The 20095-nt window shown below is 44.8% G+C and overlaps 1 protein-coding gene across 5 annotated transcripts in view; it reads left to right on the top strand.

Annotated features, from left to right (window-relative positions):
- The first annotated feature begins 12471 nt into the window (after positions 1 to 12471).
- The window catches only part of MORC2 (MORC family CW-type zinc finger 2), a 403660-nt gene continuing 396036 nt past the window's right edge, over positions 12472 to 20095 (top strand). For 2 of the 5 annotated variants that reach the window (XM_085634756.1, XM_085634754.1), the window contains exons 1-2: positions 12472 to 12589; positions 14536 to 14643. In XM_085634756.1, the coding sequence (XP_085490882.1) occupies positions 14576 to 14643 (68 nt within the window). In that variant the 5' untranslated portion in view covers positions 12472 to 12589; positions 14536 to 14575. Of the gene's footprint in view, positions 12877 to 14120; positions 14262 to 14535; positions 14644 to 20095 lie in introns of all 5 variants that reach the window. The other 3 variants (XM_085634752.1, XM_085634755.1, XM_085634751.1) reach the window with 3 other exon arrangements.

Below are 20095 nucleotides of genomic sequence, written 5' to 3'. Positions count from 1 at the left end.
CCTGACCTCCAGATTTGACCTCTGCACCTGGCCACCCCTGTGCCACTGGTGGTGCAGTGTTTGTTCTTACCTGAACGTTGCCCTCTACTGACTCGCTGCAACCCAAAGAGTGGATTTGTATGTTAAATACTTAGCTGTAAAACCCTATTATTGTTTTCATCATAGGTTAACATTGCAAAGACTAAAAGTGTCTACTTTTGCAACTGAAAAGAATCTCTATTTTAAAACGTCCCTGCCTGTTTCCGAAGATGATGGTCTTACGATAAACCTTGAGCAAAGCTTATTTTTAAATTGGTGTGGATCTCATTTATGAGTCATGCGTTGTTCATTGTGTGCACAACAAATGTCTTACACTACTCCGTGTTAGGCCTAACGCGGCTCGCCAAAGCTCCCACAAATACAGCACTTTGGGTTTGCACTGAGCACTGCACACTTCTGGGGGAATCGTTGGACTCTGCATGGTATAACCACTCAGTAGTATATCACATACAGAGCCAGCTCCCTACACTATAGATACCCATCTGGTTCCCTGTAGGCTGCACGTACAGCCTTGCTTGTTTCAGCACCCAGACTCTCTATGGGAGCAAGCTCACTGCTCTCAGGACCTAAAAACAAAATGGAGGCATGAAAACTCTTTTCTCTGTCTACAGGCAGCACACCAGGAGGGAAGGCAAATCCATCAAAGGGGCTGATTCTCTGATTTGAAATCAGAGGGTTTCAAGATGATGCAGCAGAAAATTTGAAATCAACACAAGTATGATGGTGTTTCACACCGAAATAGGAGGGTCAGCATGCAGCATTACTGCCGAGCTGCCGACTTTGGAATTGGGGAAACAGGTTCTAGTCTCGATGCTCAGATTGAGTGCTTCAATATTTTTTGGCCGACCAGGATATATAAAGGCAAACAAATTTAACTTTCAGCTTAAAGAATGGCTAATTACTTTTTAACTGATCCTCCTTTTTGTTCATCTTTGCAAATGAGGACACCATCAAATATACGAGTACAAGCTTTGCAATATGCAAAACATCTTGTGTTTGGATTTATTAGCCCATAAAGTTGCTCCTCCTATAGTTAGAATCTAGTTATATTGGGTACACATGATCCCTGGCTTGCTTTAGTTCACTAATAGCATTGCCTCACTTATAGCATTGTCTTTATAAGGTAGTGGGAGGCACATACACTTCTCAGTTCATGCTTAAAAACGGTCACTTTTAATAACTACCTAGCAAGAATCTGATGTTCTAAGGTCAGGACCACTGGAATTATGTGGCAGGAGAGCACCAAATTATCCTGCAGGTTGACTTTGTTATGCAGCAAGAAAAGACAAATGATGTGGCATAATGCAGCACATTTTTTATAGTATTACTTCATTGTTTTGTCATTTTTACACATGGTAATGCTGTCTGTGCAAATAAGGAACTGAAAGATGACCAGTTAACCTTTGCAAAGGCGTTTCATTGCATGCAAACACAATGCTACTTTTTAGTAACTTTTAATCAGTTTGAACAAGAAACAATTTTTAATGTTAGAATCTGCAGATTATCCAGCAGCTGATGGATTATGTGGCAAATCCATAATTATTGGGGAAAAACCTGCAGCCTCAGAGTCGCATAATTCCTGTGTCCTAAACTGCAGTAAAATGCTTCCACGTTTTGATTTTTTGAAGACACCATACCATATTCTAACATTATCAGTGCTGCACGATTGACATGCCAAATATTTTCAAGGCTCAGCTTGTGCATGGGCTCTCAAAAGCCAGTGCTGACCCTTGGCTCACCCGTCTCTATTAATTTGTTGGCTCGCATACCTCTACATGCACCATAGTCAGAGCCATTGGCATTATGAGGCGGGAAAGGACCAAATTATAAGTCATGATTGAACTATGTGGCAAGAAAAGGCAAATTATGCGACATAATGCAGCACATTTTGAGATCGCATTGATTTATTATTATATCATTTTCACACATAACACTGTCTGGGCACATGTTTAACCTCATTAGTACAAATTTAACACCCAAATACACCAATTAGCAACTGAAAGGCAAAGGGGTTTCCACTTTGAAGCAATACTGGTCGTCAATGTTTTGATCCCTTTGCGCTACAAACTATTTATTGGGGTTAAAATCTGAAGATTATAAACAGTCGATGGATTTATAGGATACATGGCAAATCCATAGTTATGAAGGAAAGGCCACTGCCGCAAGATTGCAGAATTCCAGTGGACCTTAGTCCAATGGTGTGAGCGTTCTGTCAAGCATAGGTTTGGACTGGCAAGGTTACCTTCCAGTACAAAAATATCCTTTAAGACTTTCCCCAATGTATGTGTGCTGTACAGTACAACACACATGCAAACCTTGCCAAATATGGAGACTTAAAAGTGGTTACACTGTTACACCTGCCTTAAGGAGATGTAGGGCCCGATTCACAAAGGGCCTCCGCACTTGTGGCAGAGGCCCCGCTGTCATGAGGGACTCTCCGCACGCAGGGCTGAATCTCTGTAATGAGAAATCTCGTTGCGGAGATTCCGCCCAGAGTGCAGAGACTCCCACATGACTGGGGGGCTTCTGCCACGAGTGTGGGGGCCCTTTGTGAATCAAGCCTGTAATTCTTTGGCTCAAATCCCTGTCTACATGTTAGCAGATAGGGATTAGCCTAAAAAACTACAGGTGGTTACATGCGAACACCATGTGCCACCCATGGTACGCGCCTAGATGCTAAGTAGAGCAGGGTAGGGAATATTACTACTTTACGTTACTACAGGCAACTTTTCTACACACATCATGATATCCTTTGGAAAATAAATCCCACCACAATACTGTGTGCTGGATCTTTGTCACTTTTATGATGCAAACCCAGCGCAAAGCGTTAGTAAATCTGGTCCAGCATCTCTAAACGGGTACTTGTCAATATCATTAGGTCAATTTGCGTTCTTACAGCAAGTGGATGTCTTAATACAAATCCAGAGTGAGGGGGCATTATTTTCTTGTTTGCATTAGGGCTCATGGCACCCTTACTCTGCCACTGATTTTGGTACCATGCACACCGCACGTGCACGCATATTAAGCTATTGGTTGTCTTCAGCGCACGCAGCCTTAGCTGCAGTGCACCTTAATTAGCCATATAAAGGAAAACAGATGGAACATTGGTACCCATTATTGAAGAGTTTACGGAGCAATTGCAAAAATCAGAAAGTCTTGCTGTCACTTGGTGCAGTGTGCAGTAAAGCACTGACCAGCAGAGTGTAGAAAACGTCATCTCCTCCAAAAACTGTCAGAATTTTGGCAAGCTCTGATGTTTCGTTCATTTCTGGGCACAAACCTGATACAAGAAAGTCAAGTCCAACATGTTCTTCTCTATACATCAATCCCCCAGCAATGCAAGTCCAGGACTGAAACTCCATGAGCTAATCCAGTGGTCGTGGCTCTGGTAGAATGAGCACACAATCAGGTGGTTGCTTATTGGCCAATGCGTAGCAGATCTTGATGGAAAGCACTATCCATCGGGACAGCACAACCTTCCCTTTCTTGGCCCCAACGTACCCTCCGAAGAGTTGATTATCCACACTGCAGTCCGTTTCATTTGATTTTGAGTTTTGTAAAGCGCAAACGAATACTCCGAGGTGTCTCTGCGCTAAAGTACAAGGAAACAAAGAACACTTGTAGGATTTAGTGAAGAGCCAAGTGAAGACCAAAGTAGAACGCAATGTTTATTTTGAGCCCTGATGGTGGAGTTTCTCCTCTTACTAAGAAGGATGAGGCAGGGCAAAAAGGTAGGCTGGGTGGACTGCCCCCTCTGCAAAGGAGGGACTACGCTCGTAAGGTAGGAGGCATGTGTCTAGAAAACCAGTTTGTCAGGGTAGACGGTAGTAAGCAGAAGATGCACTGAGAATGCCTGCAACTTGCTGACCCTCCTGGCCGATGTAATGGCCACTAGAAAAAGTCCTAAAGGTCAATTATGAAGACGGTAGTTGTGTAAAAGTTGCATACATCAGGAAAGTGAGGACCAGCTTCAAATCCCACTGGGGCAAGTTGAATGGCTTGGGTGAAAAAGTGTTGCAAACCTTTGTGACATCTCATCACAACAGGCGACTTAAATAAGGATGGTTGGTCTGGCAACCAGACAAATGCAGACATAGCTGAAAGATAGCCCATAACTCTGCCCAGAGCAGAGCCCTGCTGGCCAAAGAAAGAACAAATAGTAAGATTTGAGAAAAGAGAGCAGATCAATGCTTCTGAATATACACCATGCCACAAATTAGTCCTAGTGAGAGGCATATGCAGTCTTGGTGGAGGGATGTCTGTATGCCAGAATAACATCACAGACTTCGGGAGGAAGGTTGAGGGCTGTCAGCGGTTGTTGCTCAATCTCCACACATGAAGACAGAGGGTTACAGGTTGGGGTGCAGAACCCTTCCCTGGTGAAGAGACAGAAAATCCTCCCAGAGAGGCAGTTTAACCAGGAGGACTGAAACTCGTGTTCAACAGCTCGCAATACCAGACTCTCCATGCATAATCCAGAGCCACGAGAATAACTTGGGCCTGGTTGTTCCTTATCTTCTTGAAAACTCTGGGCATGAGAGGTATTGGCAAAAAGGCATACAGGATACCGGTGCTCCATTCAGAACAAAAAGCGACTGAGTGAGAGCCACTTTGGAAACTCCACCACACAGAACTGCTAACCTTGCGAGTTCGTGTATTGGCAAACAGATCTAGCCAAGCTCTCTCCACTCTTGATAAAGACCTTGCATCGACTCTGGATAGCGATGTCATTCCTGCTCCGCTAGGCAATGATGGCAGAGTTTCTCCACCCTGGTAGTCAGAGCCTGAGGATTTTGAACCACCAGAGATGTCTTGGTGATCCAGCCATGTTCAGAGATGCAAAGCCTCTCCACAAAGAGCCCACAACCCAAATCTGCACTGCTTGTTGCAGTACCACATGGAAGTAGTGTTGTCCGTGGACACCCGAACTAGCCCTCCCTTAATCGAGAGTAAAAAGGCCAAGAGAATTTCCCGTAGCTCCAATATACTTATGTGGAGCCAGGACTCTGCCGGAGATCAGATTTCTCTGATCTTCACAACCCCCAGATGGCCGGCCCAGCCAAAAGTGACATCTGTCTTGGGATCAAAATATTAGCAAAGGTGCAGCCTGGAATAAAGGGGAGTATAACCAGTCCAGTTTGAACTGTTCAAATAGTGCAGGAAGTATCCATTTTTCATCTTTGATAGTGATAAGAAATAAGATTATTTTTTTAATGTTTTTATTAAGGTTTGCAGTATATAAAAGGTACATGAAAATATTTATAGACCAATCTACAAACCCACCCGTGTTATACATCAGTATTCTCAGAAAAGCCCAAACCATAACAAAAGGTACAGAAGTATATGGCCTTGCGAGCCATAGTAGTCAGTCCATTTGCTTCACAAGTCTTTATTCATGGTGATGCAAACAGTGTTATCACATAGTAATGTAGTCCATTGATAGTTCTATTCCATATACCTTGACTTATTTGCATAAACAGCTTTTCGCAGCCAGAGTACAATCCCAGATGCAGTATTGTATTCCATGGGGTGCACCGCATCCATTTCCCCAAGAACCATACCGCAATAAGAGGGGGGGGGGGGGGGAAGGGGGTCCACCTATTGCAAAACAAGTTCTGCCAGCAATGGCACTTGACATATGATTCAGTGCTTAAAAAACAGGAGGGTCCTAATTTTCACCATGGGTGTATGACTGTAGATAGTTTCAGGGGTTACCAGCTATTACGTGAGGTAGGGGGGCTGCAATGTGGCATATATCTCGCTTGTAGTGTCACAATAGATCAGGTCGTTTATCCAGGCTTTCAGTGTTGGCACTTGACGGTCTTTTGACTATCAATAGGGCCATTGCAGTGAATCGCCGTATACTTTTGTTGAGGGGGGTTTACATACCTCAGTAATCCCATTAGTGGCTCCGGTTGAAGCGTATGTCCTACCATAGTGAAATTATTCATTTAACATGAGTAAGTCAGTCAACCACTGCTGGAGCTTGATGAAACTTGAGCATATGGTAAGAATGTCTTCAATGGAGTATGCCTCTAGGTATAATCGCACATCAGTGGATTGCCACTTGAGATCACCAGTGAAGTGCTGAGAGGTTCAATATATAGATTGATGTGTTACTTTTACCCAATTTAATAATACTCAATTTGCTGACCTCAGAAAAACGAAAAGTGAGTCATGCCAGGATATGAACTTGGACTTTATAAAGCATCACATACAAAGTGGGTGTTCATCACACTGAGCCTTCCTCAAAAAGTCATGTCGGATTTATTTTTTAAAACAAAAAAAAAATATGCAAATAATTATATTCAGTGGCTGATGTGAGCAAGATGTTGGGAGGTTGGCACATCACTATTTTTTGGAAAGAGAATTTGATTTACTATTTGATGGAACTAGTGCCAGCTGTCCCCTTGGTAGTTCTGTATTAGTTCTCCAAGGTTCAAAAGGGAAACGGGTGAGCACCAGGTTTACCTTAATAAACTCAAAACCAGTTGGCTCCTTTGGGTTCAATAAAATGAGCTGGCAAGGAATCTTTTTCTTGGAAAAACGCGTTCATTGTGTTGACTTTCAAGAGTGGGCATATGTTCTCCTATAATTACCACCCAATCCTTTTAAATGAGTTACACAGGATCTTTGGCAAGGCGGAGAACAGAAACACATATTTCTAGGGCAATAGTACAACTCAAGTTTGATTCATCAGACATTCAAACTTCAAAATATTTTTTTAATTGATGTGAGAAATTGGGTTGCTGGTTGAGGAGGAGCTAGTCTTTCTCAAATACCAGCCACAATCCATGCCAGGGAGAACCACAGCAAGTCAATATATTAACCTGTGTTTAACCCTCTGGCAGCTTGGCACAAAAGCAGGCAGGCTATTAGAGATAATGTGTAAAGTATTGATGTAGTACGCAAACAGTAATAAAGTGAAAACACTACCCAAGAAAAGTTCCACACTTCCCTAGAAAAACAGTAAATTTTAATAATTTATCAAAACACCTATATGAAAGAAATCAAATCATGAGAACTAGAGGAAAGCAACTTTAAAGATTTCAGGTATTATAGTACCTCAAAGCACAATACATGGCTAGCTCGTGGTTGGAGATCGGGTGAAAGTCACAAGTTTAGGTAGACCAAGATGAAGTTCAGGCCAGATACAGGGACAAAGTTAGTCCCACTGAAAAAGTCACCTCCTAAAATCCAGCACAATGAGTTCCATTACCAGACAAAAGAGGCGATGAGGAGCAGGGTAAGCATCATGGATGGTCACCGTAGCGCAAAGAACAGGCTGGGCGTCGCAGATGGTCATCACTCTCTGCAAAGACCCTGCCTGTGCCACATACAGTTGTTGCTGGAGATTCACATCGATTTCTTTTTTGCTTTAAAGGAAGAGCTCAACTGTTGCTACACCAAGGGTCCAGACCTGGGAAGCGCCTCTTAGGGACCAGGAACTCACTCCAGCAGAGGCCAGCAGGACTAAGGCAGATCCAGGTGCAGCAGGTTAGCTGTAGAGAACACTCTAGAATTGGTTGTGCCCCTGTAACTCAGAACAGGTCAGTCAGCTGACTTTTGGAGTCACTTCAGTCTAGTATGAAGGGTGCAGGTCCCAGCTTCCTTCTAAGGAAGCAGGGCAGGTTTCAAGTAGAAGGGCATCCTTTTGTAGTATCCATAGGTCCGGGAGTGTACTGAGTGGGTCTGAAGTTCTCTTTTCATACCCAGGGCCTACTTTGAAGTGGGAGAAGCTTCCGGGTTTCCCCCCAAAAGATGTGTCTTGAATGTCCAGCCTCCCTGCCCTGGTCTGAGACTGTCTGGGGGCATAATAGGCTAGAGCATGAGAACTCGCAAACATTTGTGATGGGGCCACAAATTACAGTCAGTGGCGTGTCCGAGGGCCACACCGATGCCAGCAGGGTGGAATTAAGAGGAGGAGGGGGGGGTGTCTGGGTGGGTCAGGAATTGTGAAAAATGATAAACTGGCACACATTTACAGGTTAATAAATGCTTGCCTGTTTAGTTGCTTAATATCAAGTAAAAAATGTTAAACAGTGGCTCATGCTGCTGTTCAGCTAGGGGGCCGCATGTAAAGTTCAAGAGGGCCGCAAGCAGCCTTCGGGCCATACTTTGAGTGTCACTGGGCTAGAGTGAAGTCCTCTGTATGAGAACTGGGTCAGTACCTTTGAAGTGAAAGTGTGGTCAGTGACAGCTTTGCCCCTCTCCCCAATTAAGCTAGAATGGTCCATCCTGCCAACATCCAAACCCTCTATTGTGATGTTGTCTAGGATGAATACACAAAGGCCAACTGCACCTAGTCTGACCCCAAACTAAAACTCACCAGCTTTCCAAAAATTGTTTTCACATTTGTGAAGTAAAAACAGGTTTTACCATAAACAAAAAAAAAAAAAAGCTTTAAAATAATCCCTCAAAAACCAAACTTGACTTTCAAATCCTATGTTATGCTACGAAGAGGTAGTTCTTGCAATAGTGAAAAACTACTTTGAGTTTTCACTACCAGAACAAGCAAAACTTGAAAGTATGTGTCTAACATTTTGAAATAAAATGCACCCTGTCCAAAGGGATGCTTAGGACGTACCCTAGGGGTGAGAAGTAGGCGGGGCATATAAGTGTTGCAGGCCCAAGTAGCATTTCATTTACCAGCCATGGGTACATGTAGTACCACTTACTAGGGACTGACACGTAAATTAAATAGCTCAATTGGGTGCAAGCCAACATTACCATGTTTAACGGAGAGAGCAAAAGCACTTAAGCAGTTACTAGCAGTGGTAAAGTGTGCAGATCCCTAAAACAACAAAAACATGTTCCGAAAATAAAAGGGATGAAGGCAAAAAAAGTTTGGGGGCGACGACGCAGAGAGGGCCAGGTCCAATAGGTGTCAAAACTAGTTTCTAGATTTAAAAAGATTTTATTTCAGATTTAAATATGGTTGACTCTACCCATGGTAGTGGCCTCCTCTATCGGCATTTCATCAAGGACTAGCCCCATTTACTTCCAGAAATTACTACTACTTTCAAGAATGATTCCAATCCTCAAATGTGGATTCCTGTTTAAACTCATACCCCCTCTGTAGTTCTTCCTATACACTAACCGACCCTTCGAATGTATGCAGGAATGTGATCAAGAATTTTAAAAAGCCTTCTCAAATTCTATCTTGAGGCCGCTATTCACTACCAACGATGCCGCAAGAGTCCCATTCTGTTCCTCCCAGATTAAATCACATTCTGGTTTAGAAGCATTTTCCAGATTCTTATGGCGGCCCCCCAAAATAATGTTACTTACTCGTACAATGTTGTCTTGGCATTGAATCTGCTCTAACTCCATGGGCTTCGTAAGAGCCATAAAGGCGAAGGTGTGTACCCATACAAGTGCTTTATCCAGAGAAACACAATACTAAATCCAACTCCTTTGTGCATTAAGGACTTCAAATTGATAGTTCAATTCTTAATCGTCACGAGGATAGCCTTACTTACTGGCTTACCCAAAGTCTCATCAGCAGGCATCTTGGTAAAACTCAAAAGAAATTTACAATGGCCTGTGTTATTCTTAAAATGCTTCATGCTGAGTCTACAAACTACATTGCCTGAAAACTGGTGTTCTGGCACTCCTGAGTGTGCAACATTCTTTGGGTAGAAACATAATCCTTCAGAAATTTTCAAGTTGGACTGTAATCCCTCTTGCCATCTGTAGACTTTCGTGTGGCACTTGCAATTATGACCACCAAACAAGATTGCAGTCAGAACAAAAACATACGTCAGACCAAAACATACTTCAGTCTGAGAAGTAAAACAAATCTTTAAGTAAACAGTATTTCAATTCTTTGGAAACAAACTATGGCTGCCCAAGTGCAATGTGTAAGAATCGTTTGGAATCGCAAGACACTGGGGAACAGGAGAAGGAATACTAGACTTCCTTGGCACCCAAAGCCATGGACTGCAAGACCACCAGATCAATAGTTACAAGAGTCTTCATCCCAGGTCAAATTCAGGTGCAGAATGTTGCAGGGTCCCAGACGGCAGACACTTCATAACCCTCAAGCAGGTGTCTTCCAAATATCCCACGGGAATAGTTGGTCAAAAATGATCAAGATTAAGTAACTGGCAATGATCACAGAATACCCGAACAGGCAAAAAGATCTCCATTCGAAGCACAGTTCCTGGACCACAGAACAGCTGAACAGAGTACAGGTACATAACCCCCTTTACTTCTGCCAGTCAGCATGGTGGAGCAATTAAAGACTTCAGAAGCAACAGATGAGCAATCCAGATTCTTAAATTTTAACTTTTGTAGGCTGTGTCTCGGTAAACTTCCCACTCAGCAAGTGAAAGGTAAACAGTCTGACAATCCTTTGTATGTAACTGAGTGTACTAGTATAAATTTGATGCAGCTCGACTGTCCAAGTGACCAGAAAAAGAGCCGGTCTTACAGATTGAAGACGAAACAAGTTATATAAAATATGTCTATGTTAAATTTAACACAAAGTAACCTACTGTCTGTAACGCTAGTGACCTTAAGCTTAACAAAGGCATCTTCGAAGTGGATGCATCAGACAGTGAACTACAGGATGATACCTCTGGTGGAAAGGCCCAATAATCCCCATTGGTCACATGTCCCTCAAAGAAGTTTTGTTAATTATCAATTACAACTGACCCCACCCCCCTCTCAAAGTGGCCATATTGTTTGAAACAAACAGGCCATTGAAACGTTAGAACTGTATGTTTAGTCACCTACAGCACACCAAAAAATGAATGCTAAGAGTGAACCTTATGCACCACTTGGTCACACACGAGGTCAAAGTGACTTAATCAAGGACCACCAAAGGTAAACAGTGATTAGCAACCCTATGTGACAAGAAACTGCACTGCAAAAGAGGATAATTTACATTGATTAGTCATAAAATTCTTCATGTGGATACCAACTATACAAAAGCATATGCCAACAGGTTATGAAACGAAAAAACACAATAGCCTGGTTAACACTTCAAAGGGTCAACTGGTGAATATGTTTAACAGGAGATGTGGGCTAACGGCCAGAACTGCCGACTTTGGAACGAAGGAACCATGTTCGAGTTCCGGCGCAGACTCAACATCCGTCAATTTCAGGCAAATCAGTTAATTTCCCAGTGCCTAAAAAATATAAAAACACACAATATAATCTGACCTTGTAAAATAATATGGTGCGCATGCCGTAATGCCCTTGTGCCGAGTTACCGCTATATAAAACTTAAACATACACGTATAACTTTTCTTTTTAAAGTATTTTAAGACATAAATGAAACGATATCAAAAGGCAGTATATTGTCGATGCCACACAGCACGTAAACACAGTCATTTGTACCGATAGTCTCTGTGCAGCCTCCTTCACATGTATTTAATAAGTAGATACGTGCTGTGCGTTGGCGCCGAGGGTCCCATGACCGAGGCACGTAAGACAACACCAGAAACAAATCCAGTGCACGAGATGGCCGGCTCTGCAGTCTTCACCAACTTCTCTCACTCTCCTTCCCAACAGAAGCTCGGATGTGAATTCAGCAAGGACCTCAATCCGTGTGAGCTCTGCGTAAATAAAAATACACATGCGTGACATTTTTTTAGTTTATTCGGGAGGTTCATCGGCCCCGCCAACATTTAAAATTAAACTTATTTAAAAAAAAAAATGGTTACAATAAGGGGGAGGTGGGTTCTTGTTTACGACCACAAAGCAGCCACAGCGATAAGTGGTTCGAAAAAACATAATTAATGCCACCCTACCCCTCATTCCCCACCGCGTTTGCTTTGCCCAAGTAGTTCAACATTCAATACGTTTAATTTAAAAAATATAACAGCTAGTCTATTTATTAAACCCTAACACCCCCCTCCCCCGAACATAAAATAATTATCTTCTAAATTAACTAGAGAACAGTCACTCTACGCGCTGAGCAAAAGAGCGCAGAACCCACCTAGGCCCATCCCCCATAAGAAAGAAAAAAAAACCCCACAAAAGCCCAGAGAGCCACTCCTTACAAAACTCGAGGGAAAATGCAACTCCCAGCCCCTCCTACGTTAGGGAGGAGAGGCCGTGCTATCATCGCCCATCCCCAATCCCCTCTGAAGGAACAGAGACGCTTCTTCACAAAAACGCGCGGAACCCGCACCCTCCCAAGAGAATACAAGCCTCTTCCCTACAAGTTACGTCTTTTCCATGAGTTCAAAACCTCAGGTGAAACAACAGCGGCAGCACCTCATCCGCTCCTCCTCTACGCACCACCATCTTGGAAGCAGCAAGCGGGGTGCGGCAGTCCAGCCAACCCCCCCTTGATCCAGACGCCATCCCACGGAAGGAAATTCTCCGGCCGCCGGCTTTAAATGGCGCTTGATCACGTGCTAAAAGACGGCCACTAAGCTGAGGATACTCGCCAGCATCTACCATTTTGTCCGTGGAGGTCCCGCCTTTAAATTGTGCGTCGCCTCTATAGAGGCTAGTCTATTGGATTGTGGGCGTGCCTTTGCAGAACGCAGAGGGGAAGGCATTGTGCAGAATCAACTACCTGCAACAAGCTAAGGTAGGACAAGGGCTCGAGCCAAAAGAGTATAACAAGGACTGTCGTAGCAGCAAAGAGCGAGCAGAGATGACACGAGGAAGTCGCTAGTCATGCATTCGGGCACAAGTCACAGGGCGAATCGAACGTAGGTCGAAACACGTGTCTCCGGGGAGGGCGGAGGCGCGGGGCGACCGGAAGAGACTGCACTGCGGACCCAGCTCGTACCGGAAGAGGAGGAACCAAAAGAGCACTGCGTGCGGGAAGAGCGAGCGAAAGGTGGCAGTGGCCACCTGGCTTAGAGAGCAAAGGTCAGTGAGGACAGTATTTATTAGGGGGTTGTCTGTGTTAAAGGGTAGGTGAACCTCGGAAAATAAATTGCTGTTTTTTTTTTACGGCAATGCTCAAGGACTAATAACTTGTGAATATGAGAATAAGATTTCTTTTGAGAACCTTCAAATAGTGACAGATGTCCTGAGTTAGTAAGTATGGTTATACTGCTCTTAGAAACAGCATATGGGTCAGTAGGAGGTTTATTTGGTTTCATATTGAAGCAAATAGGTGTAAGGAGAAATATAGATGGTTGCATTTTTTCCCTCCTTAAAAAAGCAGCTGTACATGGGTATCCAAAGCTGTGATGTATTGTTGTTAATGATACATTTTTATAGTTGTAGTGTACAAAGGATGTTAACTGAACATGCTTATTGGTACATGTTCTAGCTTATTCTAACCTGTGCCATGTGTATCGGTACCAGTTCAATGCAACCATGTGTACTCTGTATTATTGAGATGGTATAGGTAGTTTAGGACCAGAAGTGACAATTGCTTTGGATTGAGTATGTAGTTGGGTGCTAGCAAGGATCTAGAGACTTGGTTGTTGGAGGGAGTTTGATTTCCAGAAGGGCCCTATAATGAATAAGCTCCAGGTGAGGGTCAGTTGCCTTTGCAATTGGTACAGCCAAGGACAAGTTACCGTTGAACGCAAAAAGGTTCAGATGTTTTTAGGAAGGTGTCTTTTTGGGCCAAGAAGGATCAGATGTCTGTTGGTGATCAGAGAGATTCAGGCAGCTATGAGTATTTAATATTTGTTCCAAGAACTAGGATTGTCCCAGTGGTTGCTAGAGGGTAATGGGTAAGTGGAGAAATTTTCTACGGGCTTTGATAATATCAAACAACGTTATAATTTCCTGTAGAGAGACAAGGTTATGTTAGGAGATGTAGATATAACACAGTCCATCAATATGGATTTTTCAAAGCACGGCTAATCACCCAACAGGATTTCCAGGCGCTTTCAGGTCCCAGAGGTTAATTCGCATAGCCTGGCCTTGCTAGGAAAGCACAGCACAAGTTAATGAACTATGACAAAGCAGTTAGCAAGAGTGAAATTCCCCTGAGTTGGGTTTGGAGCATGTAGACTCTAGTGTGGCACGAAGAAGACCGTTGTTAATAAAATATTTGACTAAAGTTGCAGTAAGGGCGAATCAGGTCAGCTATTGATAGTGACGCACTTTTTATTTGAGCCAGTCAGTAATTTTATTTTTTTGTTTTCATCCAGGTAGTACCTGGCCCATTTGGTGCCCAGCATTTGGATGAGAATTCTACAAAATTAGAAAACAAGCAGCAACATACTTTTTCTGGCTTGCCTTCCATAGGCCAGATTCTTTGTGGTCCTGCAGGAACCTCAACAGTTATTTGAGTAAGAATCTAGAGAGTACCCAGAAGCAGTAGAAAATAATTGGACTTGTGCGACAAAGGGTTTTGCGGAAAGATTCCATAAAGGACACTCACTTGACAGCCAGTGAAAATCTAACGTAATTTGTCAATTTAACATATAATCGATAGAAGATTCAACATTTTGGCTTTTTTTTTTTATAAATTGCTTTAAGTTTCATATAATTGGTCAAGTAAACCATTGAACGTAAATTGAGTGTTTGAGCCAGGAAACTGTATTCAGCTATTCTTGTTGCTAGGTTTTTGGAATCTGCAAGAGAGAAAGCAGGAGAAGACATCATGGCGTTTGCAAACTACAGCAGTTTAAATCGTGCCCAATTGACCTTTGAATATCTGCACACCAATTCGTGAGTATATTGCATGTGTCTTACATCAGAATACTTTGGTTGCTTCTTAAAAAGGTGAATGAATATTCTTAAAATATTCTTCTAGAATTTACTTTCACAGGCGTAAACAGTTGACCTCCTTCGGAGGATTTTGGCACCATCTACACTTTTATTATCTTATCTGCTCTCCAAGTACAGTGGTTTACAGAAGAATTGACACTGATCCATTGATTGCCGCTGCAAAATACACATTTTTATTTTCTTGCTTTTTTCGGTCCAAAAATACTTTGCTGTTAATATGCGAGCGGTTGCTAGGCTTTCGTGAGCATTCTAAAATAGTGCCTCAATTTTTCTCTTTGTCATTTTTTGAATGTCTTCATACTGTAGAGTTGTTGATTTTTGGCAGGAGACTGTGTCTCACATTGCGTACACCAATGTAAGTAGTTTCCATTTTTGTTTGTTCACCCATTTTTTGAGACTATGTTAACTCTTCTTTTGATAATTGGTAAATCAGTAGCAAAATGTATATCAAAACTATAGCAGATATATGAGCACATCTATGACTACATCGCCTGTAGTTATTGCTTGTTCTGGTATAGGGAGCATCAGACTTTTTTTTTTTTTTTTTAAATAGCAGTATCTATATATATTTTTTTTCTAGTCACACCACTGTGGCTGTCCCTGAAGTGAAAAACAGAGGCCTGGTATCGGAAATGTTTTCCTCATTTAGCGTGTTATGGTACCTCAGCACAGAAGACAACAGGACTGATGGTGGCACTCCTTTGAGTTTTTTTACCCAGTGAGGGGAATTGTGGAGTGCGACAAGCCACCTGAGACACCGTGGCATTACTCGACCAGAAGCAATATTATTTAATTTTGGGGAGGAGTTTTCCAGCCCATGAAGGAAGCTGAAGGGGCATGGTGCTTCCCCCTCATCATTTGGCAGGTGAGGGCCACATAATATTGGCGCCATAAATTTGATTCGGATCTTTTTCTATTTTAATAACCAACTTTATTACAAGTTTTGCAGCAAAGACATTCATGAGCACATACAAATGGAACGCTGCGTAGCGTGATACATCAAGAAATAGTAACATCACGGCGGAGACATGCAACTGCATTACATTGACAGTCCATGGAAAGAACCACTTTCCCCACATTTGTTCATGCTTATGGGAACACCCACATGCAACATTAATAGGCTTTTCCTGTTGCGCACACCAGTCTACACCCTGACGCCAACACAGGATCATAGGGGGTGTCTGTTGCCTTCATGTGCGAGAAACATCTCTCTTGGCCACCAAACAGGCCCCCCCCCCCCATGGGAAGTTTGTTCAGCCCATGGGCCCCCTTGTTCCTCCAGCAGCACGGTACATGGGGCCCACTTCCAAAAGGCGTCCGAGAACAGCCGAGAGCTCCTGACCCACACTGTCCCAGAAGGGGGCAGCCCCATGCTACATGAAATAAATCTGATGCCGAAAGTGCACATCGCATGCAAGCAACCTGACCTCTGGGTGTCATTCGATACAAGCGGCAGGCGCTGAGATACGTCAAATGGAGGTAATTTATTTGAATCATGCGGAAGGAAATCACCAGTTCTCAGGGCACCATGCAAGCACACCTCCATTTGTCCTCATTGAGGTCTCCCTCCCACATTATCCGCTTCTGTCTGAGTCGTTCAAGTCCGTCAGGGTCATGGATGTCCAGGGAGCGGTAGACCGGAGAAATGGCTCCCTTCCCCAGGTGTCCAAAAAAGATCTTGGCTTCAAGCAGGCTATATTCAGGAAGCAGGGTGTCAGGGGGGATATGTGATTGAAGGGACGTGTGGCAACTGAAGGAAGCAGACAAAACTGCAAATTAGCCACTGGGTATCTGTCTTTCAGATCTTAAAAGGACATTAGGTTTTCCCCCTTGTATAGGTCCCCTAAATAATTAATTCAGTCCCACGGAGTAAAGATCCCCAAAGTCACGTACCCCCCCACAGAGATGTCATCCCAGTCAGATGGCGGTCCCAATGGGTAAGACAGGGCTACCATTGAGGAGGGAAGAGATACTTGAGTGAAGGAAGCTAATGTTGGGGGTAAACAAGCTTCATACAGGAGGCCAACAAGACCATCAATACCCACCAGATGGAGTTCCAGGCGGTAGGCAGGATCATCTAACTGCAACAAATGATGGACAGAGTGCTGAATGATTCAAACTTTCTCAACCAGTCGAGATCTGGGTTAAATCCATCGTTCTTTTGCCCACTACACCATCCCATTTTGGACCCAGCCATGTACACATCCGTAGGCAGGATCGTCCCAAACCCTAGTGAACAACTCATTAACTGGAACCAGGTGCTCTGCCAAGTAATAAAGGTATATATCCGACATTCCGAGGCCACCATCAAAGGGGAATCTGGGCGCTGATTGAAAAGCCACTCTATGCCTCCCACCCGCTCACACAAGGTTTGTAAATTTTAGAAGTCGGGGAGTAAACCCATTTGTGGGGAATTTGATAGAGATAGTTTGCCAGCACATACAGATTGCAAGGGAGACACACTATCTTAAACAGTGTGATGTGCCCCACGGGATTAGGTGGGATGGTGGCCCAGCAATGCAAGTGCCGATAAAGAGCCTGAGCAAGCCCCCGAAAGTTAAGAGCCCAAGCCAGGTCGGGAAGGTGGGACTCGTGAAGACCCAGGTACTTTAAATAATTGCACCGGGTAGGGGTATCCGGACAACAGTATCGCCCCCCAGCATCTCTCCTTAAATCCACCTGGTCCGATTTGCCCGCATAGATTTGAAGGTCTGATGCATCATCCTATAGATGGCAGATCTTCAGGCACCAGGGTCCAGAGGTCAGGGGGTGCCCAAGGAACAGGAGGATGTCATCTGCATAAAGCTCTATGTGGTCCTCATAGCCATTTCACCACTGCCATCCCTACATCCAGGCGTCGCATAGTATAAGACTTGCTAGGGGCTCTATCGCAAGGGTGAACAACGGGAGAAAGCGGGCATCCCTGGAGCGTACCCTGTGGTAGAGGAAAAAAGGCAGACAAAGCACCGCTCACCCAGACCTGGGCTATCTGATTACAGTAAAGACTGACCATTGGAATGCAACTCCCAGACCCACCTGCAGATGGACCATATCTAAGGACTCCTCAGAGACCGTGTCGAAGGCCTCCGAGAAACTACAAGCAGGAAGGCCACCTTACCGTCTACGTCTTGTATCTGAGAAAGAGCCTTCTCTACTCTACGAATGCACTGGTGGGTACTCCGACCCGATATAAATCCTCATTGATCTGGATGAATAAGTTATGGAAGACTTATCATCAGATTCATATACTCTCTGGGTGGAGGCCCTCCAGCATTCTTTCGCCTCCTCAAGGGAGACCTGTCTCAGATCAGCGTGCGTCACAGCAGGATAAATTGGCCTCCAGTTGTGGTATCTGTCCCTCAAGATCAGTTATCCGTGCCAGTTGGCATACCTCACAACAACGCACATAGCCCTTCAGTTGACCTCTCAAGGACGGTTTGCTCGATCCCACATGATCGCCGATGACACCGATCCCAAACTTAAGCTGGAAGAAAGCCTGTAACCCCTCCTCCTCAAATGGGACCCATTCAGGGACCTGCAAGTGTTTGGCACTGACTCTCCGGACGGGGCAGAGGGTGTTGAGCCGAGTGCGCCATTCATTCAAGAGGGGTGCATCATCAGTGATGCAGCGTGAAATAATTTGTACCAACTAATCAGAAGGGAGTTGAGCCGCTGGCAGCCACAACAGACCTATGCGCAATTCAAGCTAGCCTGGCTGATGAGGGCTTTTAGCCCGAAACCGGTCCCAGGATGCTTGTTTCCGGTCGAGGGAAGACATGGCTTGGCAGTTCAGGCTGGACTGTTCCCATGAGGCACATGGTCAAGACAGATTTGCATATATCTGTGTCTGATCAGGGGTGGCAAAGTGAGCTAAAGAAGGATGATGGATTCAACCCAGATTTGTGACTGGGGGTTATGGTCTGAAAAGTTTCAGCGCTCTGTCCATCATCTCCTGTTGTTTGCTTTGTTTGCCCTAAGTTGGCAGGGTATGTCCAGACGTGGGTCCGTTGCTCACTTTGCCACTATATTCAGGATAGCCTGGCTGATGAGGGCTGTTATTCCGAAACCTGTCCCAGGATGCTTGTTTCCGGTCCAGAGAAGACATGGCTTGGCAGTTATGGCTGGACTGTTCCCATGAGGCACAGGGTCAAGACTGATTTGCATATAGCTGTGTCCAAACGGAGGTGGCGAAGTGAGCTAAAGAACGATGACGGTTTTAACCCAGATCTGTGACTGGGGGTGAGTGTCTGAAAAGTTTCAGCGCTCCACCCATCATCTACTTCTGTTTGCTTTAGGATGCCAGGAACGCCATACATGACACCGACTGATTGAGTCGGCCTAAGAGGGCAAACATGCAGAGCGGATGCGTCAACCTGGGTATGAGGCCGTAGAAGCATCAGACTCTGGGTCAGGAACTGCGTTGAAGTTCCAGCCTATCACGGTGGTCCCTGAGGGAAGGGTCAAAATAAAGGAATGCAGCATCTGGAGAGTCGGTTGCAATAATGGGGGGGGGGACATAGCATGAAATTAAAATGTAGTGTTTGGCCGCTAGTCGGCCCTCAGCTCCCACATATCACCCCTGGGGATCTACGTGGATCTTGGTGACCGTTGGAGAGAAGGATTTTTGTAACAATGTGGATACCCACTGGATCCCTTCACAAACCCTGTCATACCCAAAGCAGCCCAGAAATGTGCATAGCGAGCCCAATAAGTGAGTCTCCTGTAGGAGAATGACTGCTGGCTAATATCTGTTAACTTAGCGTAGCACTAAGGGGCGTTTAATCCAGTCCAGGCGATTCAGAAGTGATCCACAGATGGGGCCACACGACAACATGCCTCGCCTCCAGGCACTCAGGGCTGGATCCATCCCTCCTCTGCCAAACACACCGCCGCCACGGGTGCCCAGCACCAAGCCCACAACAGGCTCCAGTCCACCAGTCCGGGGCCCACTCCACCGAATGTCGCCTGAGCGGCACCCCAGGGAAGCGGGGCCAGCCAGGCAAGTTTCAGCGAGGCCCCAACCCAGGATCCAATACGACACACCACCAAGAGAGGAGGGGCATGTTCATCGCGGCTCCCTCCAGACCCACGTCTTTCACATTGGCCAGTAAAACAGAGGGCAGTACCTACACGGCAGCATGCTCCCCAACCGGCATTAAGGGCCTCAGATGAGCAGCCCAGGACCACGCCAGCCGCCGTCCACACCACGCACCACTTGTTTTCACTTGAAGCGTGGCTGCAGCGGTACAGCTGCCATACTCGGCACAGCTCAGGCCTCAGCAGCTGCTGCGCGCCCAGTGAGGCCTCATGGCTGGGGGTTGTGATGGTGATCCTCACACCTTCAACTGACACTGCCGCCACAGCAGCACCGGTGCAGGAAGTTCAACCCACG

Source organism: Triturus cristatus, chromosome 11 (assembly GCF_964204655.1).
Source record: "Triturus cristatus chromosome 11, aTriCri1.1, whole genome shotgun sequence".
NCBI lineage: Eukaryota > Metazoa > Chordata > Amphibia > Caudata > Salamandridae > Triturus > Triturus cristatus.
Note: the sequence above shows the minus strand (reverse complement) of the source record. Positions and strands in the feature narration are given on the sequence as shown.